General features: G+C 38.5%; 1 protein-coding gene across 1 annotated transcript in view; it reads right to left on the bottom strand.

Moving 5' to 3' along the window:
- The window catches only part of LOC144770329 (myosin-4-like), a 62,239-nt gene that overhangs the window by 30,080 nt on the left and 4,330 nt on the right, over nt 1-27,829 (bottom strand). Inside the window, exons 4-24 of the mRNA XM_078654761.1 lie at nt 27,440-27,596; nt 25,892-25,919; nt 25,685-25,799; nt 24,424-24,516; nt 22,708-22,771; nt 22,534-22,632; nt 22,314-22,417; nt 21,424-21,562; nt 17,571-17,689; nt 17,333-17,482; nt 17,046-17,216; nt 10,846-11,152; nt 10,342-10,409; nt 10,157-10,244; nt 5,150-5,267; nt 4,313-4,436; nt 3,936-4,072; nt 2,889-3,144; nt 2,322-2,564; nt 793-969; nt 527-672 (exon numbers count right to left, since the gene is read on the bottom strand). Coding sequence (XP_078510887.1) covers nt 527-672; nt 793-969; nt 2,322-2,564; nt 2,889-3,144; nt 3,936-4,072; nt 4,313-4,436; nt 5,150-5,267; nt 10,157-10,244; nt 10,342-10,409; nt 10,846-11,152; nt 17,046-17,216; nt 17,333-17,482; nt 17,571-17,689; nt 21,424-21,562; nt 22,314-22,417; nt 22,534-22,632; nt 22,708-22,771; nt 24,424-24,516; nt 25,685-25,799; nt 25,892-25,919; nt 27,440-27,596 — 2,903 coding nt within the window. The remainder of the gene's footprint in view (nt 1-526; nt 673-792; nt 970-2,321; nt 2,565-2,888; nt 3,145-3,935; nt 4,073-4,312; nt 4,437-5,149; nt 5,268-10,156; nt 10,245-10,341; nt 10,410-10,845; nt 11,153-17,045; nt 17,217-17,332; nt 17,483-17,570; nt 17,690-21,423; nt 21,563-22,313; nt 22,418-22,533; nt 22,633-22,707; nt 22,772-24,423; nt 24,517-25,684; nt 25,800-25,891; nt 25,920-27,439; nt 27,597-27,829) is intronic.

Genomic DNA, 27,829 nt, shown 5'->3' with positions numbered 1-27,829 from the left:
TTATTATTGCTCAATCTGCTGTGGTACAGCCCATGCTGAATGGTTCATAAACCTTCACTGGCTCACGTCCCTATGCTGGCCCATTAAAAGGGTTCACTGACCTTGAACCAGGTGTGCAGAACCAACAAAAGGTCTATAGCAGGCCTATGATGTGTTTTTTAGACCCTAGGGAGGAACCCTATGACAAGTTTGTGAACTGTTGGCCAGAGTTTGCAGACACCAGGTGATACTGCTGACTCTGTTTTAAATATATAATTATATCTATGATAGTTATGAATTCAAGGGGAATAAAGTGTCACTCTACTGAACACTTATGAATACAAATCTGAAGCACAGGATTCTATAGGCCCTTTAAGTACAGATGTCCCATCATAAATGCAAAGCTTGTATTGCATGCAACTTGAATTCCCAAATCATGACAGAATTATAACAAAACTCATTCCCGGACAAGGAGAAACCACTTGAAAAAAAATCAAACGTCCTTTGAGTTATCTTCATTTTTTAAAATCTTCTATTAGGTTCTTACTTTTTATTTTTTTCATCCAACTGCTGCCTGTCATTCTCCATATCCATCAGGGACTCTTGAGACATTTTAAGATCACCTTCAAGCTTCCTCTTCGATCTTTCTAAGTCCATGCGAAGCTTCTTTTCTTGTTCCAGTGAACCTTCCAGCTAAATATAAACAAAAAAATGGAAATCAGCTTTTTGATTTAAAATAAGGGGTTAGTGTTCTGTTAAGTGAATTAGCTTCATTGGATTAATTAGTTCTGGACTGTACATTAGGTAACTTACATCATCAACTTGCTGTTCCAGTTTAGTTTTTGCTTTGGTCAAAGTATTGACTTTGTCTTCTTCAGCTTGGAGGTCATCCAGGGTTTGCTGATGGGCCTCCTGCAGTGCCTTCTTTTCCTTGGATAGCTTAGCAATGCTTTCATCCAGACCAGCCATCTCTTCAGTAAGATTTTTGACCTGTCACCCAAAAAATATTCTTAAACTCACAGTTCAAAACCATTCCTAATGAATGTTACTTTTTCCATTTCCTTTTTATGCATATGCCCTTAGAATGTGTCCGCAAATAAATTCACCATTTAATATTCTAAAACAATTACATGTTTGGGTTTAACAAAATAATACTTTCATGATTTACTGCGCTTCACATAATTTCAGGAACACATATACTATTTTTGAATCTCTCAAAATAGAGTGAGTAGGCAAAGTGTACAGTTTAAGGGAAATGTAACTTTATATTATCACAATTTGCAGCAGATATTATATGCAGATATTGACCTTCATAATGAAGAAACAACTCAAAATTGGAGGTCAATTGATATTTTCAAAAACATTGACCTTTTGTTATTCCTAAAATATTCTCACGGACATGTCGCTGTTTTTAAACAAGGTGTTCAAAGATCTGAAAACAAATTCACAGTTAATGCCTTGTGACCAGACCATAGTGTTACACTGCCACTGATATGTAAATGAGTTGCAAATCAAGCTCGACATTCACAAGGAGTCACAAACAGTCCTTCCTCGTTAATATGCACGAGGTAGGATTCTTTTTCCTTCTACTTCTAAATGGATGCGAGTGCTGGTATGAAACCATGCAAGGGACAGCAAACCTCCATCCAGACATACATATATGAAGAATACTTATATTTTTTATTTCCTAATCCTGTCCTTTGGGGGTAGAATAAATAAAGTGAATAGGTATTCTTTGAATGGCATCAGGCACCAGAGCTTGATGTCCTCAATAAGTAAATTGGCCTTGGTTTGGGACTGCAACAGTGGTCGCAAAGGACTGATTCATAGAAATGGCAGGAAGATGGGAACACTCATTGCACCTTTGCCTTCACATTCCGATTAAACGGTAGTCGCAAATTGCTCATTGTGAGTTAGAAAACCATCTCCGAGTCGCAATGTGCCTTTTGAATCAACCTACCAATGCCTAAATATCACCAAACTTTCGTCATTTTGCATAAGCTTTTTGTGGGAAAGTGTTCATATCTTTGTGTGTTTCTTTATCTGCTCAGCTGCAACTTGCTGAACTTGATCAGGGCATTGTTTATTATTTACTCAAGTTTAACTTTTTGAACCAGCCCAAATGTAATTTAAAATAATATATCTGGACCACACTTGAAAATCATCATTTCTTTCACAGATGTCAAAAAGTGCTGAACAATTATGGACATTAAAAATACAAAATCTAGATCGAAGATCATTCTGAGCGTCCTCAGTGTGCACATTTCTCTGCCTCTTCTTTTTTACTGAAACTGATAAAATTGGGATGATGGAATCATCAATGAATGTACGACATACTGCACCTTGTTCTCAGTGGCATGTTTCTCCTTTTCCACCTTGGCCAGTGTCAATTCAAGGTCATCTATGTCTTTCTTCAGCTCAGAGCACTCGTCCTCAAGCTTCCTTTTCTTGGCTGTTAGTTCAGCATTGGATTCTTCTTCATCCTCAAGCCTTTCAGTCAACTCCTTAATTTTAGCTTCAAGGCTAATCTTACTTTTGATGAGCTGTTCACATCTTTCCTCTGCATCTGATAGATTTTCAGTTTCCTATGGGTTTAACAATACATGGTGCGATACCAATATAAATTACATGATCCAAAGTTTTTGTCTTACCTATTTAGGTTTAGTCATTCTGAGTTACTAACATACTGAAACAATTTCTTGTTCTGAACACATGAGAACATATTTTGCTCACATATTGAAACAGATAATGGCTATCACATATTAATTGAAATATCCAAGTATATTTCCTCTATTTACATTTAACCACTTTACATTGTTAAATATATATCCAGACAACAGATATTCATAGAGGTGTATTATATCGGATAGAATAACTTGTGTAGCACTTAAATTGTATAAGGAACTTACAGACTGAACTTGCAGCAGCAGGTCATTCTTTTCTTGCATTACTTTAACCATTTTTTCTTCTAGTTCTTTCCTCTTAGCCTCGGATTTGGCCAGGCTCTCTTTGGTTTTCTCAAACTCTTCCTTCATATTGGCCATCTCCTTCTCAGATTCGGCACTCTTAAGGAGAGGCTTTATCTTGAAGTACAGCTTCATCCATGACCAATGCTTGACATTCATGAATGAGCGGACGTTGTATTGAATGGTGAAGATGGACTCCCTGGAAATAAAAATGGTCTTTAGCTTAAGAATTTGTTGCATCTCAATGTAATTAATAAAGCTATAGGTGAATACCTTACCTCTAAAAGTGCTACAGTCCTCTTTTCTCATTCATATGATTTTTTTTGTGTGGGTCGGTATTATTTCAACACATATGCAAGTCCATTCTTTCAAGGTAATTTTATTTAAAGTGTTCATCTAACTAAACATATTAGAGTTGATAGCATTTCTAAAAATCATTAAATGCATAAAATGTAATTGTTGCTCATCAAAGTCAGCAACAGGCATTTCTGTTTAGATTGGAGCAAAACGTCCAAATACTTTTAGAAGTGGCCACTTTTATATAATTTAAATGATATGCAAACATTAAATTGCTTTCAGCTTCTTTCAATCAACATGGCATCAGTTTGGTAGTATCAAAAACAAGTCTGTAATTGAAAAAGGCCTGGAACTTACTCAGAGCAGAATCAGCAATGTAAATGAGTGGCTAAATTGGACCCAAATATGACTGATGCTAGAATACTGTGATTACATGCTGTGGCATCTGCACTTCAGGGATGTGGCAATACAGGGTAAAAACTGCATTACCCCTAGGAAATGGGAAACAGTGTGTGGTAATCATTGTTTCTACACTTATTCATACAGGCTTCACACTATTTTCAATCAATTTCTTCCCCCCACATTTCATCTTCCCTACCTAAGCATCAACGTTCATTATATTTAGCAATGTAAAATCAACTTTTGGTGGGCTGAGTTGAATCAAATTTAATGTAGATTGTAAAATGTGCATACCTCCTTTGCATCATCTTCTGGAATTCCACTCTCATGAGATATCCTCTGCACATAGCTTGAGTTTTAGTGATCAGCTCAGCTAATTTTTCATCTCTCATCTCTTCAAGAACACCCAGAATACCAGCTTTGAAGAACACCTTTAGCACAGATTTACCATATTGTCAGGAAATATTTATTTAGAGGTGTAAAACAAGATCAACTATCACAATAATTGTATAAACAAAATCAAATGTGAGGATTAGAAATATAATTTTTTTTAAATAAAATTGGTAACTAACTTGTAAAGGATGATTATAACTCAAATTTCAACTAATTGTTTATGTGCTACTGTTGAGCCATTGAAAATAAATCATATTTTATTTGGTAAGTGATTTTACCTTAGTGTGGCCAAATTTGTATTGAGTATGATCAATATCAATGGATCCAAGAAGCTTCTCAGATGCCTTCTTACTATCAATAAATTGACCTTCGGGAATAGCACTTGCATTTAAGACCTTGTATCTAAAGAGAAGAACAATATGTTTAATTTGGATCTACTTTATTAAGAACATCACTCCAGATTGCAATAGATATTTGCACTGTAGAAACTAAAAATGATCACTAAGCAACGATTATCACAGGTATTTCAAAATAGGGTACCTAATGCATTTGATAAGACTTGAAGTTTAATTTCAATACTTTACCAATGAAGTTAGAACATTCACTGTTGACATACTGAGTTATATTAAGGACTTTGTATAAGACATATCATGTTTGAATATAGATGCTCCAAGTCTGCCAGAGCTAACAATTAATTTCAGATCACATAAACCTAATGCTGTGGCTTCCTTGTATCTAAAATGTAACTAGCAATCTGGTTAGCATTGTGTTTAAGTGATTCATGAACCTCTGTGTCCTTAGGGTGACACTGGTTAAATCCATTTTTTCTATACAAAGTTTCAAACCATATTGAAAAATCTAGGCATATTTGATCGACAAGTAATAACCCCATTCACACAACTAAGTATTATACAAATAAACATGCTTGAACACATAAAATCACATAAAAAAATACATTCTGCTTGTGGGAGAGAAGTAGGTATATATTGTTTCATATATTTTTCTTGCATTTAGACTCGGAACAGAGATCTGTGAAGTGAGCATTATTGAATGTTTATAGTGTTGTAGAGTATGTGAATTAAATATTTAAAATATATTTTGCATGTACAAATTACCGTTGTTTGAAGTCACCATATAGAATTCTGCTGGGGAATCCCTTCCTGCAAATTCTGATGCCTTCTAGTACACCATTACACCTCAGCTGATGGATAACCAAATGGTGATCCATTGCACCTTAAACCAAAATTTTCAAAAATGCATTTTAATATGTATCCAATAATTAAAATCAAATTTGCACAATTAATCTATGGAACAATTAGAAGGCTGTTACATCTAGATCGTATGGCGTAAAATGCAAAAATATAACATTTGTACATTTTAGAAACTTTTGACGTCGATTAGGATGGCGGACGGACTTGCGTCCGTCCGCCACCCCCGAGGCGGAGGGACCGTCCGCAGGGGCAGCGGCGGTCCCTCCGTTGGAATTAGGATGTGACCGCCACCCTGGCGGTCACATCCCGTATAGTTAACATTGCGGCAGGTGCTGCTTTAAGCAGCACCCGTCGCAATGTTAAATGTGCATGCTTTGCATTTGCATGAACAAAGCGGCAGGTACCGCGTGGTGCCTGCCGCTTTGTGCATGCAAATGCAGGGGGGGTACATAGGTACCCCCCATGTGCACCCCCCACCCCCCGACACCCTGGGGGACCGCAAGGACCCCCCAGAAGCAATTCTCCACATGCTTTTCCACGGCGGAAAATTCGCAGCAGAAAAGCATGTTTACACACACATTGTAATTTGGCTGGCGGTGTCTTGCAGACACCGCCCCCAAATTGCGGTCAACACCCAGTGGATCAGCGACGGACGGACCTGCCATCCGCCGCTGATCCCACCGTCATCATGATCTGGCGGGGGGTGTTTTCAGGGTCCGCGGTGGTGAATCCGCATCCTCCGGGCGGGCAGTGGCTTCCACCGGCCCGGAGGATGCGGATTCCCCGCAATCATAATCGACCCCTTGGTCTTTCTTTGGATTACAGCAAACAATTGCAATTATAAAATAATCTTAGCTGTCATACATGCTGGTGTTTCTTGACGTTTCTATGGTTGTGGGGTGTGAATAATGAACTGTGAAATCTCCTACCAATAATACATTCTTGTTAACAATCATTAAAGTAAATAATTGTTTTATAAACACGTAGCTAGGCTGTTAATAATTCAGAAACGCAGAATGATTTCCACGTCATTTACTCTCAGTATCATTTGTGTTAAAAAGTTATACATTACCATTACATTCTGGGACATTACCACGCCGAACGGAGCATTGAATACCAATGCCCAGCTCACTATTATTATCAAAATGTGTTTAATACTCGTTTTAAACTGTTTTTAAATCGCCGACGGTAACACATTGCAGAAGTGCTCCTAGCGGTTTTTAAATAGTCACATTTATTCTGCTTTTGTCACAAATGTATTTTGATTGATAACTTACTTTGTGTACTACTTGACGTGTTCCCCGGTCCACCACTGAGCATTCAGGTTGTGTGGAGGGATAGATCGCCCACCAGGAAGTGTGAAACTTCACTTCCGGTTAGCGCCGAGGTTAGCAGTCTAGTTGCTCACCACCACCGGCATAAAAACCAGATGCCCCCCCGGACGCGCAGCGGACATGCGCAGCGGGCGCGACTAAGGCAAGCTCGTCTGCGCCCGTCTGCGCCTGTCCCGGGCCAAGGGCCACACCCCCTTGTTCTGAGACCATCCATCTCACTGGCGCCCCTCTGCGATATTCTTCAAAAAGCCAAGGCATCTTAATACCAGTAAGATTAGCCCGTGTTGCCAGACCCTGCCACTACTCACCCATAATATTACAGCCCCGGAAACTTGCCCGGGTTGTAATTTTAAAATTCCGTTTCCCTGATAACAACGGGCCCCAGGACCAAAAACAGGGACTCCAGACCCGCATATCGCATGGCACTGGCCAACGTCCGCTCCCTTCCCAAACACCATTTAGAAATCAATGAGTGTATCATTGATCAGGAACTTGACATCCTTTTCGTCACGGAACCGTGGGGGGATGCGGCCTCTGGCCCCGATTTTCGTGCCGCCACTCCTGATGGATACTGTATGTCTAGACTTGACAGAACCATGAGTAAGGGTGGTGGCTTAGCCATCATCCATAGAGCCATCCATCCTGTAAAAATAGAACCCATACATGGATTAGAATGTGAGGCTTTGGCTTATTCCATCTTCCTTAATCATAACCAAGCCTTTAAAGGCATCTTGCTATATCGTCCCCCTGGACCTCGCGCACGTTTTCTTTCTGCTTTAGACCAACTTAAAGAACTCTCATTAGAATCTCTCGACTACACCATTTTAGGAGATTTTAATTTCCATCTAGAAGTTACGGGGGACAAGGACACCATTCAGTTAATCTCTGACTTGCAGTCAGTTGGACTACAACAATTAGTCACGGGCTCTACCCACCAAGCAGGGCATATGCTGGATGGCGTATTTACTAACAATCGCCACATTTCGCTTACTACCATTCTCCCTCTAGCATGGTCAGATCACTGCGCAGTTATTTTTACATTATCGGCCCACAACCCCAACCCTCCACAGACCAGAGCCCTTACACCCAAAAACACCAGAGTCTGGAAAAACCTCGACATCCCACTTCTCTCTGTTACACTTACAAACTCCCCATTTGAGGCTTCCCCGGACCCAATCCTGGCCTCTAATAGGTACCAGGATTGGATTCAGGAGGCTGTTGACCAATTAGTCCCGAGCAAGTGCGTTTTTTCTAACCGTGCTGTTCCATCCGCGCCATGGTTTACCGAGGACCTCAGACTCCACCGACAGCACTGTAGGAACCTCGAGAGACACTGGCGCAAACATTACAGCACCGAAGAGAAACTAATTTATAAAAATGCTTTAGCAATATACAAAAGAGCTATCTTGAAAACTAAAAGGGACTAATTTTCATCCCAGATCGACTTGGCTCAGAACTCAGCTAGGAAGCTGTTCCAAGTTATCGGCTACCTCGCTAATCCCCCAACAGGCCCCCCAATGGAGGCATCTCAAGACCTCTGTAATTCTGTAGCCACATTCTTCTCAACCAAGGTCGCCAATATATACTCCACCTTCACTACCCCTAACTCTCTGGAAATTGCTCGGTCTTACCTTCAACCCCCTGTCCACAGACCTATTTTTCTGCTTTTCACCCGGTCACATCTCAACAAATTAGTAAACTCATTACATCCATAAAGTCAGGATCCCCCTTAGACCCTTTCCCACCCTCCATATCTAACTCCATTATGGAAACTATCACCCCCCCTTTAACAGACATTTGCAATTCCATTTTCCAAACAGGAGTCTACCCGGAAATATGGAAAAAGGCAATTATCAAACCTTTGCTCAAAAAACCGTCCCTTGACCCTAGTGAGTCTGTCAATTACAGACCTATTGCCTGTCTCCCTTTCCCTGCTAAAATCTTCGAATCTGTGATGAACCAACAGCTGTCAGAATTCATTGACACGCATCAGCTTCTTGATGACACGCAGTTTGGTTTCAGGAAGGGCCACGGGACAGAAACCGCCCTGATAAAGGCTTCTGATGAAATTAGGAACATCTTAGACCACGGTGGGGCGGCGGTCCTTATACTTTTGGATTTATCCGCCGCCTTCGACACGGTTGAACACAACATATTGATCAGCCGTGTCGCAGCCTTGGGGGTCAACCATTTGGCCAAGGACTTGCTCACCTCTTTTTTGGCCAACCGTACGCAGGCGGTGAGGTTGGGGGAGTTTTACTCTCCCTTCTTCATTTTACCCTGCGGGGTACCCCAAGGCTCATCGTTAAGACCTACATTATTTAACATATATCTAGCGGACCTAGTGAGAGTTATAAAAGCGCACGACTTATCCTTAACCACCTACGCCGATGACACAAAGCTCGTGTTGGCGGTACACAGGGACGGACCGGCAGTTGACTCGAGATTCCAGGAGGGGATGCTAGCCATCTGCTCCTGGATGTCGAGGAACTGCTTGAAACTTAACTCGGACAAAACCGAGGTTATGACCTTTGGCACCCTTTCACCGGATTGGTCCCCCATCTGGTGGCCCAGGGCAAATGGGACCTCCGCCGATCCCGGTGACCAAGGTCAGAAACCTGGGAGTCATTTTCGATGATAGGTTGTCATTCAAACATCATGTCAATTCAGTAGTCTCTTCCTCTTGTTTCATACTGAAGAAAATAAAAAAACTACTCCCATACCTGCCAGCTTCAGCTGGAAAAACTCTGATCACCACCTTGGTTTTTTCAAAAATGGACTACAGTAATGCGCTATTCCTTAATACGCAAGAACAAGTCCTAAACAAGCTGCAGTCCATTCAAAACGCGGCAGCCAGAGTCCTGCTCGGCATACCCACACATCACTCTACCTCTTTGGCAATACGCCATCTCCATTGGTTACGAGTCAGGAACAGGATCAAATTTAAGGCACTCTGTATCGCCTATAAAGCCATACATGAGACTGGACCTCGTTTCTTGAGGAATGCATTTCAGATCTATGCCCCAAAAAGACCGTTAGGATCAGCCTCTACTTTCCTGCTACCCGTTCCCCGCACCAGAACTTCAACTTGGGGAGACAGACGTTTTCTGGTGGCGACCCCCAAACTTTGGAACTCCCTACCCCTGTCGATCAAAATCAGTCCCACGCTTATCTCCTTCCGAAGAGCCTTGAAGACCTGGTTATTCGATCAATGATCCCATCTGCTGGTCCTGCCCCTCAAAGATCAAAAGCGCCGAGAACAGCCCAGGGTATTTGTTGCGCTATACAAATTACGTAAACATAAACATAAACATAAACATTGATGTAATCTTTCCTCAACACCGGTGTAAGTAGCATTGCCACATTCAAAACTGTGTTTTCAAATATTTAAGCTTCTGACAAATTCCCTTAAAGCTGCATCTATTGTACCTAGTTATGGCCATTTTGTCTTGAGTTTGTGTGTCTTATTCTTGAAAACTATGGAACCAGGAATAAGTCACAAACAAATCATTTCTATACAGGACCATTACCCATATAAAAGGAACAATGTGTGTGAAATTTCAATAGGTTGACTTACCAGGTGTCTTTGTCTCGTTGGGGATAAGACAGCGAACAAAGTGAGGGTGGGTGCTCCTGAGGTTGGACATCAATTTGTTTAAGTTTTCCTATGATTAAAATAAAATATGACTTTTAAGCACATGGGGTCTTTCTGCTTTTTATTGTAAATACTCTTTATTCTTCAAATTACTGTAAAACACTTACTCTGAAAAGTGCAGACACAGTCTGGAATGAGCCACCCTTCTTCTTGCCAGCCTTCTTGCCAGCGGTATCTTGAATAAATTAAGTGCAATGAGAAATATTTGAAACTAGAAATTGAAAGGATCTTAGAAAAAACCTACATCAGATTTATCATGTGATACGTTAATTTTTTCACACATAATGGTGGATTCAATATTTGAATACATACTTAATGGATGCTTATGTTTTCAAATTATTTACAGAAACATGCAATCTTCAGTTATTTGTTTTCTATTTTCGATTGTGTACATGTTAGAGGTGTACATTGAGGTTGTTATTCCTTTCATAATGCTTTCAGACGTTTCGGAAAAAGAGCCTTAAAACAAAGTCCTTCTTCACAACAACAACAATAATAATAATGTTTACAACAACTCTCAGAAAGATAGACGATACGTTGTGATAAGAGAAATGAATTTAAATCATTCTAAAAGTAAAAGGCTAGGCCTATCATAAATACTAAATATGCACCTGCTTCAGCACCATGTGAGGCATAGAGGAAGGATAAAAGCTTCACAGATGCTTTCTGGTACAGCTGAATCACAGAGTCATTCAGTGGGTCCTTGTTCTTCTCAAGCCAGCCAGTGATGTTGTAGTCTACAGTGCCAGCATAATGCACCAGAGCAAAGTGGGCCTCAGCTTTGCCTTTGGCGGGCTTTGGCTTTTGGAAGTTGTTGCACTTGCCCAGATGCTGGTCATAAAGCTTGTTTTTGAAGGAAGTGTCTGTAGCCTTGGGAAACATGCACTCCTCCTCCAGGATGGAAAAGATACCCATGGGCTGATGGATGAAAAACAATGGTTTGGAATGGTAAAAATATTTTACAACAGATTTAGCAAAAGTCTAATTTATTTCTCGGTATTTGGTGATATAAACTTATTGATTTTACTGCTTACTTCTAATCATTACAGAATAAATACATGACGTTTACACTTCAATAACATTTCCTTGTTCGTTTTTGGTTCATGGTGATAGGGTTAGCAGTATATATTTAAATTAAGAAACAACAACGTAATCCCAGCTTAAAACGTGATATTCCTCTGTTTACAGAATTATAGAGAAAATAATAATCTACCAAATGGAATAAACTGAAGGGCCTAGCTTTTGTATGTACATAGTAATGGTTTTGCAATCAAAATTAGTAGCAGCTTAACACAGCTGACAGCATCAAGAACAGAGTCTTTTTTAAAGTAATTTGGAAATTAGACATCAGAGCCTCAAAAAGAGGACCCTACCTAGGGAAAGTGGTAGAGGGAGCATAGATTGATAAAGCTTGCGGAAATAAACATTAGATATGTAATTGTGTATAATACTCATCACAGTTATGAATAGAATTATTGCTACATACATAAGGGCGGGAACCCCTCTAATGTTACTTTCAGGTCAGGGAAAAGAGGGGAGAATATAACAAATGCTAAAGAAGTTCTCTCAAGACCTATATACTTTTCCTCAATAACCTCATTGACATATAATTATTATAGTCATGCACAACAATAACATCAAAACTAATGAATTTAAAATTTCGTTTCTTTGATATTTTATTTCATCATTTTTTAGTTTGTTGATTCATCATTTTTTTATTTATTCTTTGTTCATTTCTTTAAAAAAAATCTTTTTATCATTTTTTTTTTTAAAAGTCAACACTTTTTTTATACAAAATACATATTTGACAATTATCACAAAATTGTTACAAAAGGAAAAACCTGGACTAAAAATACAATAAATACAATACCACTCATATAAACACATTCATTCCAACCTATTACCATCCATACATTCCATACAAATGTAGTATCTGAACAAATCTTGATTAGATCAGGCAGAAGAAGAAATAATTTTGCCCAAATTTGTCACCATGAGATGTAAAAAATGGGTTCCACGCAGGGTCGACGCGCGTTTCGGTGGGTTCTGTACCACCTTCCTCAGGACCTATGCAGATACAAAGATTTCAAATGTTTTAACAGTCTCAATTCACATCCCACAAGGAGAGATAGGTTCCTTGTATTGTTCAAATGGATGGCTCACATAAGTATTCTTTATATTAGGATCCTATCGTTATAAGCGAGTGCGTCTCAGCGTAGCCAAAGTATTGAGGTTTTATTTCAGTATCGTGGTACCTGTAGTGGTGATACATGAAACAGGACCAGTCATGCATTTATTACTGACTCGCATCCAAGGTATTTTTCTTATGTAGTTTGAAGGTCAAACGAAAAAATAATTGTATTCGGTAGGAAACCAAAATCCCTCGTTTTAACCACAGGACGCCATCTTCGTCATAATCACTTTCACAGCCTCCTAGCCTGGCGTCTCCTTTCTTCATGTGGATTCCGCACTCAACTTCCTTCGTGGTACCACGAAGGAAGTTGAGTGCGGAACCCATATGACGAAGATGGCGTCCTGTGGTTAAAACGAGGGATTTTGGTTTCCTACCGAATACAATTATTTTTTTCGTTTGTGTTGGACCAATTAAGGTTAGTTTGGAACAATTTGGGAAAAAAAAGCAGAATTTGACCTTCGAACTACATAAGAAAAATACCTTGGATGCGAGTCAGTAATAAATTCATGGCAGGTCCTGTTTCATGTATCACCACTACAGGTACCACGATCAGCCGCGGGCCGTGGAGGGAGTTACGGTGGGGCAGGGAGGCGGGGAGGGGGAGGGGCGGGGTGGAGGGACCTAAAAACAGGCATATGGATCATTGCAGGTAAGTACACAATTTAATTAATAAAACGAAATTCGTAGCGCGGACAGCATGGCAAAAAGCAATGCTGTGCGCACCACGAATTTCGTTTTATTAATTAAATTGTGTACTTACCTGCAATGATCCATATGCCTGTTTTTAGGTCCCTCCACCCCGCCCCTCCCCCTCCCCGCCTCCCTGCCCCACCGTAACTCCCTCCACGGCCCGCGGCTGACCACGATACTGAAATAAAACCTCACTACTTTGGCTACGCTGAGACGCACTCGCTTATAACGATAGGATCCTAATATAAAGAATACTTATGTGAGCCATCTCGTTGAACAATACAAGGAACCTATCTCTCCTTGTGGGATGTGAATTGAGACTGTTAAAACATTTTAAGTTGCTATCTCTTGAAAAAGAAGTCTACTGGCATACATCTTGTGGAATAATAATTCCTGGCTCTTGTGTGTTTTGAAATGTTTGTATCTGCATAGGTCCTGAGGAAGGTGGTACAGAACCCACCGAAACGCGCGTCGACCCTGCGTGGAACCCATTTTTTACATCTCATGGTGACAAATTTGAGCAGAATAATTTCTTCCTCTGCCTGATCTAATCAAGATTTGTTCAGATACTACATTTGTATGGAATGTATTGATGGTAATAGGTTGGAATGATTGTGTTTGTACGAGTGGTATTGTATTTATTGTATTTTTAGTCCAGGTTTTTCCTTTTGTAACAATTTTGTGATAATTGTCAAATATGTATTTTGTATAAAAAAAGTGTTGACTTTAAATAAAAAAAAATTATAAAAAGATTTTTTTTTTAAAGAAATGAACAAAGAATAAATAAAAAAATTATGAATCAACAAACTAAAAAATGATGAAATAAAATATCAAAGAAACGAAATTCATTAGTTTTGATGTTATTGTTGTGCATGACTATAATAATTATATGTCAATGAGGTTATTGATGAAAAGTATATAAGTCTTGAGGGAACTTCTTTAGCATTAGAATTATTGCTACATTCAATGACTTTATATTTTTATACCCTTGCACTACCTATTTCGACAATTATGTGTAATAAATATTAAAAGTTACATGCTAAAGTTGGCTTTCAGTTTTGTTTATCTTTGTATTATTTAGTGTACACCTTCGGTAATTATCATATGAGAATTAAATGGGCACCAAGTGTAGAGAAAAAACTTAAAAAAATTATCAAAAACATGCATGTTAGAATGTTGCTTTGAGCACATGCACCGGGGCCTAGACAGCAATCTTGCAGTGCACCGAGTCAAAAACCCTGCAGCATCAGTCAAAGAAAATGGGGGTGGCCATGCCAAAAGAGGCACTTCCTTATGAATATAAGTTGTTGTTATACTTTCAGGTCAGGGAAAAGAGGGGAGAATATAACAAATGCTAAAGAAGTTCCCTCAAGACCTATATACTTCTCCTCAATAACCTCATTGACATATAATTATTATAGTCATGCACAACAATAACATCAAAACTAATGAATTTAAAATTTCGTTTCTTTGATATTTTATTTAATCATTTTTTAGTTTGTTGATTCATCATTTTTTTATTTATTCTTTGTTCATTTCTTTAAAAAAAATCTTTTTATCATTTTTTTTTTTAAAGTCAACACTTTTTTTATACAAAATACATATTTGACAATTATCACAAAATTGTTACAAACGGAAAAACCTGGACTAAAAATACAATAAATACAATACCACTCATATAAACACAATCATTCCAACCTATTACCATCCATACATTCCATACGAATGTAGTGTCTGAACAAATCTTGATTAGATCAGGCAGAAGAAGAAATTATTTTGCCCAAATTTGTCACCATCAGATGTAAAAAATGGGTTCCACGCAGGGTTGACACGCGTTTCGGTGGGTTCTGTACCACCTTCCTCAGGACCTATGCAGATACAAACATTTCAAATGTTTTAACAGTCTCAATTCACATCCCACAAGGAGAGATAGGTTCCTTGTATTGTTCAAATGGATGGCTCACATAAGTATTCTTTATATTAGGATCCTATCGTTATAAGCGAGTGCGTCTCAGCGTAGCCAAAGTATTGAGGTTTTATTTCAGTATCGTGGTACCTGTAGTGGTGATACATGAAACAGGACCAGTCATGAATTTATTACTGACTCGCATCCAAGGTATTTTTCTTATGTAGTTTGAAGGTCAAACGAAAAAATAATTGTATTCGGTAGGAAAACAAAATCCTTCGTTTTAACCACAGGACGCCATCTTCGTCATAATCACTTTCACAGCCTCCTAGCCTGGCGTCTCCTTTCTTCATGTGGATTCCGCACTCAACTTCCTTCGTGGTACCACGAAGGAAGTTGAGTGCGGAACCCATATGACGAAGATGGCGTCCTGTGGTTAAAACGAGGGATTTTGGTTTCCTACCGAATACAATTATTTTTTTCGTTTGTGTTGGACCAATTAAGGTTAGTTTGGAACAATTTGGGAAAAAAAGCAGAATTTGACCTTCGAACTACATAAGAAAAATACCTTGGATGCGAGTCAGTAATAAATTCATGGCAGGTCCTGTTTCATGTATCACCACTACAGGTACCACAATACTGAAATAAAACCTCACTACTTTGGCTACGCTGAGACGCACTCGCTTATAACGATAGGATCCTAATATAAAGAATACTTATGTGAGCCATCTCGTTGAACAATACAAGGAACCTATCTCTCCTTGTGGGATGTGAATTGAGACTGTTAAAACATTTTAAGTTGCTATCTCTTGAAAAAGAAGTCTACTGGCATACATCTTGTGGAATAATAATTCCTGGCTCTTGTGTGTTTTGAAATGTTTGTATCTGCATAGGTCCTGAGGAAGGTGGTACAGAACCCACCGAAACGCGCGTCGACCCTACGTGGAACCCATTTTTTACATCTGATGGTGACAAATTTGAGCAGAATAATTTCTTCCTCTGCCTGATCTAATCAAGATTTGTTCAGATACTACATTTGTATGGAATGTATTGATGGTAATAGGTTGGAATGATTGTGTTTGTACGAGTGGTATTGTATTTATTGTATTTTTAGTCCAGGTTTTTCCTTTTGTAACAATTTTGTGATAATTGTCAAATATGTATTTTGTATAAAAAAGTGTTGACTTTAAATAAAAAAAAGAAATTATAAAAAGATTTTTTTTTAAAGAAATGAACAAAGAATAAATAAAAAAATTATGAATCAACAAACTAAAAAATGATGAAATAAAATATCAAAGAAACGAAATTCATTAGTTTTGATGTTATTGTTGTGCATGACTATAATAATTATATGTCAATGAGGTTATTGATGAAAAGTATATAAGTCTTGAGGGAACTTCTTTAGCATTAGAATTATTGCTACATTCAATGACTTTATATTTTTATACCCTTGCACTACCTATTTCGACAATTATGTGTAATAAATATTAAAAGTTACATGCTAAAGTTGGCTTTCAGTTTTGTTTATCTTTGTATTATTTAGTGTACACCTTCGGTAATTATCATATGAGAATTAAATGGGCACCAAGTGTAGAGAAAAAACTTAAAAAAATTATCAAAAACATGCATGTTAGAATGTTGCTTTGAGCACATACACCGGGGCCTAGACAGCAATCTTGCAGTGCACCGAGTCAAAAACCCTGCAGCATCAGTCAAAGAAAATGGGGGTGGCCATGCCAAAAGAGGCACTTCCTTATGAATATAAGTTGTTGTTATTGGCTTTTACCTCTTGAGGTGGGTTTTGGAATCATTTTCACTTTTATATACGTTCATACGACATTTTTTCTAACATATTTTAATGTTTCTTTATCTGGGGTTTAGGCATTATGTAACCATAAGAAATGTAAAATTATTGTAAACACATCTGCTCTACCAGTTACAAAATATCACGTATTTATGTTACCAGCCTCTGGTAAGTGACTTAAAAACAGTGAAGAACGCTAGTTTATTATCAACTATACCTTCTCAATAAGCTCAATGCAGGCAGCCAAGTCCATTCCAAAGTCAATGAACTCCCACTCTATTCCTTCTTTCTTGTACTCTTCCTGCTCCAGGACGAACATGTGATGGTTGAAGAACTGTTGCAGTTTTTCATTGGTGAAGTTGATGCATAGCTGTTCCAATGTGTTGAACTGAACAGTCAAGCAACACAATCTTAGAATTAGTTTGCACAGATGTACTAATATTATTGTATCATCAATATTTGTAGGATATCATATTAATTTCAAAAAAGATCTACTTAACTTACATCAAAGATCTCAAACCCAGCAATATCCAGGACACCAATGAAGTGCTGTCTTGATTGTTTGGTATCCAGCTGCTGGTTGATACGAACGACCATCCACAAAAACATCTTCTCATAAACTGATTTCGCCAAAGCGCCAACATTGTTGTACACCTTAATGAAAAGCATGAAATCAGTAAGTATTTATTGTTCTAGAATCTCTTTAATAGTGACTGCAGTGATGATGGCAGTTCTACTGTACCTGTGCAACAGTTTGGCCTTTGGTCACATACTCATTCCCGACCTTCACCCTTGGGTAGCAGAGAGCCTTAAGCAGATCTGCTGAGTTTAAACCCATCAGGTAAGCGATCTTGTCAGCAACTGTAATAATGGAAACGTGTTTAATTAACAATTGAATCATTATGATGAGTTTTACTCTAACACATTGTATTCAGTTTTCACAGTTTCAAAAAGAATTGACAAATTGTTCTCAATTCACTATATATTTAAATCAGTATTTTTGTTCTGCCATTGAATAACCCTGAAGTAAGGAATTGTTTTAAACAGCCTTTCTCTTTTGCAGTACGTGGCTAGTGTCAGTATAAATATGTATTCCCAAAAAGCTCCTGTTGAACCCGGTCTCTTAGGGGGTGTAGCGCTTGACTGGAGCAGCAGGCCGGTCAGAAATACTATAATTCGCGATCTCACCATGCACTGCTTGTGACCTCACATATTACAACACTCATTACATGTTCTATGGCATCATTGATAACATCACTTATGAAAACTGTAATTACTTCATTGATGACAACACTGTACATGGCAGATGCAAGTTTAAGTTGTAGCTTCTTGAGTTAACTATAACTAGCTCAGTGGCTTTGTTATAGTTTAAGTGTCATGTTCAAACTGACATTTTTCACCTAACCATAAGGTAATTTTAACCTTTGGCTTTTTTCAGTGAATATATATATATATATATATATATATATATCTATATATATATATATATATATATATATATATATATATATATATATGTATGAGCAAAGTCTGCCGTCTTCGTACTTTAACTCGGTAAGCTCAAAAGACGACACGAGTCCCAAAGTCAGGCAATGATGTTTTTTATTTGTGGAGCTGCAAGATCTGACGCGTTTCGGGCGGTTGCCCTTGTTCAGAGATAGTCGGTTCTCGGCTTGCCATTTTTTTAATTACTTTTTCATACACACAATGTGATGATCAACATAGAAAAAATACTGTGCACAAGTTGAGATATAGTCGCTTTCTTACATTTGATAAATACTCTTTCTTTCTGAATAAATATCATCCGATATTTAGAGCTTTAAAGCAAGGAATATTATTGCATATATGAGTTGAAATAATCACTCTAATGTTTCTAACTGCATGATTGCATGTAAGACAACCCACATTTCAGTCTGCCCTTAATACAGAATCAATATAACCATATGTTATGAAAAAACTTCATTTAAAAAAAAATCTAAGTCATGCCTTAGATCTGCACAATAAAACAAACAAGATGATGGGCGGAATGTTGCACAATGGCAAAACATTCATCCCCAGTCACAGATCTGGGTTTAATCCATCGTTATTTTGCTCACCAAGCCACCCAAGTTCAGACATGGCCATATGCTAATCAGTCTTGACCCTCTGCCTCATGGGAACAGTCCAGCTCGAACTGCCAAGCCATGTCTTCCTTGGACCGGAATCAAGCATCCTAGGACCGGTTTCTGGCTATCAGCCATCTTCAGCCAGGATAGCTTGATTCCAGTGGCCTAGTGAACAAGGGACCCACGTTTGTGCATACTCTTCCCACATAGGGTGAACGGCAAAACAAACAAGTTGATGGACGGAATGTTGCACAATGGCAAAACATTCACCCCCAGTCACAGATCTGGGTTTAATCCATCGTTATTTTGCTCACCAAGCCGCCCCAGTTCAGACATGGCCATATGCAAATCAGTCTTCACCTTGTGCCTCATGGGAACAGTCCAGCCCGAACTGCCAAGCCATGTCTTCCTTGGACCGGAATTAAGCATCCTAGGACCGGTTTCTGGCTATCAGCCGCCTTCAGCCAGGATAGCTTGACTCCAGTGGCCTAGTGAGCAAGGGACCCACGTCTGGGCATACCCTTCCCACATAGGGTGAACAGCAAAACAAACAAGATGATGGACGGAATGTTGCACAATGACAAAACATTCCGCCCCAGTCACAGATCTGGGTTTAATCCATTGTTTAAGCCAGAAACCGGTCCTAGTATGCTTGATTCCGGTCCAGGAAAGACATGGCTTGGCAGTTCGGGCTGGACTGTTGCCAAGAGGCACAGGGTCAAGACTGATTTGCATATGGCTATGTCTGAACTGGGGTGGCTTGTGAGCAAAATAACGATGGATTAAACCCAGATCTGTGACTGGGGTTGAATGTTTTGCCGTTGCCCAACATTCCGTCCATCATCCTGTGTGTTTTGCAATAACATAATTAACCAGCCTTCCTCCATTGAGAAATATGCAAATGTATCGCAATTATCTGTGTAAATAACGCAATAAATATGTGCAAAAATTAGTATCTATTCCTAATATATGCAAAATCCCCAAGTAATACAATCTTTGTGCAAAAAATCGCATATATCTTTGTTTGTACATATACAACAGAAGGGTTCCTACAATGTGAAGAACCGGAGGAGACACGGCGGCATTTTCAGGTAGGTTTTTTATTTCCACATGGCATGACGCGTTTCGGACGTAATGTCTTCATCATATGCCTGCTGCAATATAAGCCCTTACAGCCAGTCAGCTTTGATGTAGTTCATGTTGTTTTCCCATTGGTGGCAATCTAGGTGGGTTGCATTACTATGACCAACCACTGTGGCTGCCTCCGCAAACCACAGTACCCAGAATGCACTCACACTGCACCCCGGGTGAATGTCCAGCATCAACACCACTTAATCTCTTCACGACTCCTGGATATTAAAAATGTGCTGAAGCTGAATGACGACCAAGTTGCTGGTGAAATAATACATATTCCACTGTAAATAGCCAAAGGTTAAAATGACCTTATGGTTAAGTGGAAAGTGTCAGTTTGAATGTGACACTTAAACTAAAACAATATGTCTATATATATGTATATATACACGTTTATATATGTATATATACATATATATGTGTTTATATATATATATATATATATATATATATATATATATATGTTACTACTTGGTGAGCTAGGGTATTGATGATGAGGGATTGGCTGGGTCTCTCTTTAATGATTACTGTAAATTAAACCAGTTTTCCCTATGATTGCTCTTTGTGTCAGTGTGGGAAACAGGCACACAGTGCAGTGTTGTACTTCTGCATGATTAGGCATACCACTGGCTTGCCTACAATCCATGTTTCAGTGGAAAAGTACAAATTTTACTATTTGTATACTTTTGTAAAAACAGGATTTTGTGCATTTGTGGAGGATTTAGTGGAAGAGCACATTAACAGTGACCAACACATTGTACCCCGAAACTCTAGAGCAGGATAAAAAGGCATCTCAAGCTGCCTTTTTGATGCTTCTTCTTTGTAAAAGGTCTCTGAGATACACATTTATTTGAGTGTACTGCCAAGGTAGTTCTTTTTACTTTCACTCACCTTCCTTATTTCTAATAGCATGTACTCTAAATGACTGTTGGTATCATCTTATCTGAGCCCTAAAGCAAGGCTCCACAGGCATTACGAAACCTTTAGCTTAATGACAATCATGCACAATGGGTAGGGACAGTCATAATTAGCCTAGGAAATGTTCAAAATCTTACTAATGAATCATATACAATACAAATAATCGAGTCTGCCATGTATACCTATTGTTGTTTCATGCTAAATATTTTCAGTTTGCACCTAACCTAAATTTATTCGTTTTTAAATGATGACTATTCACCTAGGAATGTGACTGGAGCATTTGTTAAATCAGACTCACTTTCTCTTTGTTGCCCTAACGTACGATATTGATAGTAATGGTGTAGTTAACTTTGTTCAATTCAATTGGCAACACTAATACCAGACCCATTGTGTTCAAAGTGAGGCTATTAAGGGTGCATGCTAAAATGAAAACATCTTTACCTTCAGTGCCATCTGGCTCCGCCTGCTCCTCTCTTTGCTTCTGCTTGAACTTCATGTTACCGTGGTGCATGACCGCACCAGTCAATTTGTAGATGCCCAGTTTTTCATCTGTATTAAAGCCCAGGATATCAATGGCACTCTGCACATAACAAAGTGATGGGTGAAATGTTTGGTTCAACTTAAAGCAACATAATAAAATACTTATGGAGTGTTTGGCCAAAATGAATAGGTTTCCTGGTATTTGTTATGAGCTATATTCAAAAGCCTTACTGCTGAATAATGAACTATGGTTTCTTCCAGACTTCCCTCAGTAGAAATACCTTTTAATATCAAGTATGACACATTTGCTATCCCTACTGATCTGGTTATAGCATTGTAATTCAGTAATATAATATTGGCTTACCCGACTTCTAAGTTGTTTATAGTGTAGTGTTAAAGAACTACATTGAAAGAAAAATGTTATTTTAAAATTAGAATAAACTGTATGTAGTCACACTGGAAGCAAAGAGATTTAAAGTGATTATTACATTGTAGAACCAGGAAAAATAAAAGGATCTTTATCAGAAACTACTGCTTAATGACCTTGATCCTCAAAGCATCTGTTGGAAATGTGTTGTAGAGCGCTTCAATTCGGAACAAATCTAATAGATACTATTGATAATTCTCGATGAATTTAAATGCATTTAGTCTAGTACGTTACATTGCTTATAATATCTTGATTGTTACAGATTTACAAGATGGCCACTCATCCGTATGTATTCAGATTTTTGAAAAACATACTGAACAGTGTGTTGTAAACAGTTTCTAAACAAGTGCAATGATCAGGAAATAGTATATTTATTGCTTTGAAAACCCATTTTTAAAGGATCAATATAAGCAAACAAACTTACATCTGTAGCCATCAACTCGTCAGCATCATCAATACTGGCCACAGTGATTTCACCTTGGCTCACGTATCCAAAATCATATGGATTTGTTGTAATCAGAAGCATATCTGAAAGCAAATTAATGTGGTCAATACTGTGAGTTAAAACATATTTGTGTTGTCAAATTTAGCATTCTCTGGTTTCCATGAACTGCGTACAATTGTCTTTTACTCCGTATACCTACCAATAAGCTCAGGTTTCTTGTTGCACATGACCTGGTAAAAGATATGGTAACTTCTTTCGGCTGCTAGCTGGAATGTTACTCTGGATTTTTCAAGAAGATCTAATGACAAAAGTATGGCATTAGTTTGTTATACAACACCCTCGCTCAATGAGCTCTAACAATTGTCTGACTTACATGTTTCTATGTCAGCAGAGGCCAGTTTTCCTGTGGCCCCAAAGTGAATCCTGATGAATTTACCCTGTGAAAACACAATAACTGCATATTTAAACTAACAATGTACATTATGTGATCTTAAATGACATGTTTTATACTGGTCTTTGGATGTTGTACACTATAAATGTTGTTACCTCACAAGGTTATTTAGATTATACTAGTGCAGATTGTGTTTACATTTCCAACAGCATTTCCAAGACGTACAGTTTGCTCTAAATCAACTCCACCCCAAAGAAGGATGAAGCTTTTCTTCCACCAAATCATTTAAAACTCATTCCAACTAATTCCATACTGATGTAGATACAACAATCCTAAAAGTTCATTTAAAATGGTGGTAATCCAAGCATATAATCCCAGGGTTAAGATCCCGCCAATGGTTGCCCCTTAAAGCACAGATACATTTCATGTTAGGCTGCCTAATAGAGAAAGATGCAATTCTCTAAGAATCCCTAAACCTAACTGCAACACCTTCTAGCCGGTTTTATAAAGGCAGCAAAGATGTTTGACAAGAATAAATCCCAATAGGGCAACCAAGGATTCTTTGACATTGTCCTGAAATCTCCTAGCCCTCCATTTTGTGTTTTATGGCCCCTGTCAATGTTTCAAAAAGAACTGAAGAAGCAGTTCACCACCAGTTTAGCTTCAGCTAGCGAACCTAGCCTATTGCACATTATGTTATTATGTACTGTATGCTGCTATATATGGTATATTCCCAGAAATCCATTACACAGCATGATTAATATGCACCTAAACAAATAAGTAGTCTAACAGTAAATCCCCCAATTCCTCATGTAAAGCCATACACCCACTTCCTTTTTGTGGTTTGGTGAATGTGGTGGATGGAGGAGGCAAACCTTCAAACCACTTTCTACTTTATAGCAAACTGTGAACTGTTGATCTATTGTACACCCAAACAAATTCTAATTCTTCTTCCCAACCTAGAGTTGAGAATTATCACCCTCACACTGCTGACATTTTACAAGAAAGCTTAAAACCTGTCTATTTAATAATGTGTTATACCTTACCCTTAGTGCTAGCTTCCTCGCATATATTTTGTAATCTGAGTAGTTAGGATTCATATTTACAGCTCTAACAAGCGAAATGGAGGTGTGCTTTGCAAATAAATAAAATTAACATACCATAACACGTCTAGTTCTTTTCAGGACAATCATACAAAGGTCTGTGCTATATTAACTAGCCCCAATAAAATGGTATAAGCATTAAGTGCCTGGCTTTGTAATTTCTCAGTTAATGATTGTGTTTGGGTAGCTCCTGTCTGTGCTGATTAATCAAATGTACAAGTACAGCTGATTAAGGGGCATGATTGACACACTGCTCCCAAGGCTTCCCAGGGATCCTGATTAACATAAATACTAAAAGATGATTACATGAAAAACAACGTCAGTTTGACTCCTGAGTCATAACTATGTCATTCATAGTTGTTCTGAAACAATTTGACTTACATAGATAGCTTTAGACTGTGCAGTTAGCGTATGCGGTATTGTTTCCATGTTTTACCTGCTATACATGTTTGCATGTCTTATCTTACAACCAGTGTAGAGCTAACATTTAAAAAATGGTGCAGAAACCTACATGTGTCCTTTTAAGTTGTATGTATAGAATAGAATACAAATATTAAACATATGTGTACTTTCTCTACCGGAATGGCCAACTTACAAAGCGTGAGGAGTTGTCGTTCCTCACGGTCTTGGCGTTGCCGAAGGCTTCCAGCAGCGGGTTCGCTGAGATGATTTGATCCTCCAGGGTGCCCTAAAACCGAAACACAGAAGTCTCCTTTGTTTCGTCGTCATTTAAATCTCAGTCTTCATTGTTCTGTGTTAGCCAGTTTATAAGCACAAGTTTTTAATTTGAAGAGTGGTGTTTGCTGTGCCTTAAAATCCTAAAAAATGGAGTTTAGTTGCTAGTGCATTTCGGTAAGAATTAATGTAATCAATCAAATCAGTTCCATGTAGCGTGTCTTTGTATTTGCTTCATAGCATCAGGACTGTGGTATTTATATGTTAGATCTCCTATAGAGCATGGACGTCGTCCAAAGATGTCAGGACTCTCTCATATTAATTATGCTGCATATGTTATATGCGCAGATTGAACACCTAATCAGAATAGAATGGTGGTAATACAGGTTTGTATAAAATAATGTTAGGGCATGAGATGGGTAGGTAAAAGGGACAGAGACATGTTGAAATGAGATGGGGACAAAGTGACCATAAAAACAGCCTGTCACATGTGTGGATGAAACGAGGGTTTCAATGCAAGCGTTTCAAGAGTAAGTGGACCTTTAGAAAACTTTTGCAATTGGAGAAAGTAGGGCCTGGGGAAGACTTTCCCGGCTTCTTTCTATCACAGCCATTTTTGCAGTTCTCCAACGTTACAATCTGACATTTGAAGTGAAAAAGCGAAGAGGAAACTAGTTGCAGCTCCTTGTTCAATGCAAGATTACAAAATGTGCCAGTCAAACTAGCCAATACTCCCAACAGACTACACTGGTTTGTGTACACTTTGGGATCACAGAGTGGGTCATCCAATCTCTTCTGTCATACTGAATGCCCTGAAGAACACCATTGGTGGTTTACTCAACAGAGGATTGTTTTAATTGTGCTGGGTTATTCCCTCTGGAAGGACAGGAGGGCTTCTAGCAGACAGTGTTTGAGGAGCTAGTGAAGGTCTGCCCTGAATCGATCACCGCTGTGCTGTGTGCTCCTACAGATTTACAAAAACTGCAGCCTCTAAAGTTAAGAACTTAACATGTTGCGAATACATAACAGACTAATGGTATTAGATGCCAACTGGCAAGTTAATTAGTAAATGACATCATTAATAAAGTACTATGGGGTGGTCTTTTAGAAACAATAGATAGTCATTGTGTTCTACTCCGTCATTTAGAATCACACTCCACAAATACATAGGTGTACTCAACCTGAATCTTTCCAGGTTGTGGCTCCTGCTTTTTCTTGTCACCAGAGGCAGCAATTGATGCAAAGTACTGGATGACACGTTTGGTGTTCACAGTCTTCCCTGCCCCGGATTCTCCACTGTGTAGTAAAGGAAAAAATATGAACCATCCACTCCGAGTAACCCACATATGTCTGATTAAGATACATAAAATAAGTAGAAGCATATTTACGTGATCAGGATTGACTGGTTTTCGCGATCTGAAATAGAAAATCGTGTTTATTTAATCTATTGGACTTTTGAAAAGAGATTGATTTAAAAATAATATATATATATATATATATATATATATATATATATATATATATATATATATATATATATATATATATATTCACGAAATCTTCAGACCTCCACACACAGCGGCGAAAGAAGAGGCTGACCCCACGTTATCCGGGCAAGTTGTTATTTATTCAATGCCTTTTCAAAAATGTAACGTTTCGAGTACTAGCGTACTCTTGTTCACACGATATATATATATTTATTTATTTATTTACTTTAGGGCACCTACTTCTCTACTACAAACGTCTTCTGCTCAATAAACGCTTCCCAGTATGGTGGTAACACTAGGGGTAGACCGACTGGGTACACAACAATTCTCATGTTGCTACTTTTCCCTGGTGATCGATTACCTCTCTACAGTTCTGAAGGGCCGCATGCCGGTTAATGTGCCAGCAGCACACATCAAACAAAGTTTAATTTAACAAAACTAATTCGTGAAAAAATGTATTTTTCGAAATTTGAGCACAACTTGTCATCCTGATTGAAACACAAACGCATGTTTATGCCACGGCTGGGATTTCTGGGTTAGTTTAATGAGTGCCAAACGAGGGTTCACCCAGAATTCTTTGAAGAGGAGGCAGTTCGTGGACGGGATCTATTATTGGTGAACATCATAGAGAAAAGTCTGATTGTGGCTGGCAGTCACTTTAAAATCAACACACAAAAGGTGATGGGATGAATGGTTGCAAATAGTATAGAACACTGGCAATCGCTCTGGGTAGCAATCAGACACATTGTTTTTCACAAACTGTGATATCCCCAAAGCATAAGACCTCAACAACTTCTCCAATAGACATTTTGTCGCAAGAAAATAACACTTGATTTCAGCATGGAAGATGCGTGAGTCAAGCCCAGGATTACACGGCTATGCATACTATCTCATTGTTAATATATTTCGCGGGAGAAATAGATAATATTTAAAATAGCATTACCAGGTGACCCTCAGGACTACCAAGTGGTGCCCTGCCACGTGCAATGCCTAGAACTTTTTTTGCCAACTACTTGTTAGTGGAGAGTATACTTCTAGGAGAAGAGAAACCACACTTCCCAGAATGCTGAGTTCAACAGACTGAAACGCCAGGACTCGCTGAAAATATTGTGCATGACATGGAGAAACTTGGCAGCATTGGAACATCTTTTCCTACTCAAAGGTTTGTGGCTGGGCTAACCAAATCTAAGCCTGTTGATGTTGCAAATATACGTTATAGTGCGAATATAAGCTATTTATGGTACATTGAAATACCTGTAAAGTGCAGTATATTTTTCAGATTTTAAGCATTATACATTGGATAAAAATGTTATATAAAACTATAGGAGACCGATCCACTCTATGCCTTAAAGAAATGTTGCCATTAAGTTGTTTCAGCTCCAAACAAAGTGTGTGATCCATATCCTGAGACCGTAGTCTATGTTTGCAAAACACTATTGAAAAATTTACCAGTTAACATGAACTGATAGGCATTGTCAGAGATGGAGAAGATGTGAGGTGGGGCCTCCTGACGCTTCTTGCCTCGGTAGCCAGACACCACTTCCGGGTTGTACACCGGCAGCCATTTGTAGGGGTTTACAGTGGCGCAGAAAAGACCGGAGTATGTCTGAGCAAAAGCAGAAAAGAACACAGAAATGTTACCATTTGTACAAGAAACTTGAAGCTATAGCAAGGTATTTGGGGCTGTAGCCAAAATGTCGTAGAAAATGTATTTTACAAGAAAATGTGTGCATCAAGTGCAGTTGGGAAGGCGTGATCACACCAGATGCCTGAGCAATGCACCTGCAAGTCAGGCAAAATGCAAATGTATTTAGAGTTGAATCGGCCAATATATATATA

Source organism: Lissotriton helveticus, chromosome 7 (assembly GCF_964261635.1).
Source record: "Lissotriton helveticus chromosome 7, aLisHel1.1, whole genome shotgun sequence".
Lineage (NCBI taxonomy): Eukaryota > Metazoa > Chordata > Amphibia > Caudata > Salamandridae > Lissotriton > Lissotriton helveticus.
This window is presented reverse-complemented; position numbering and strand designations above follow the sequence as displayed.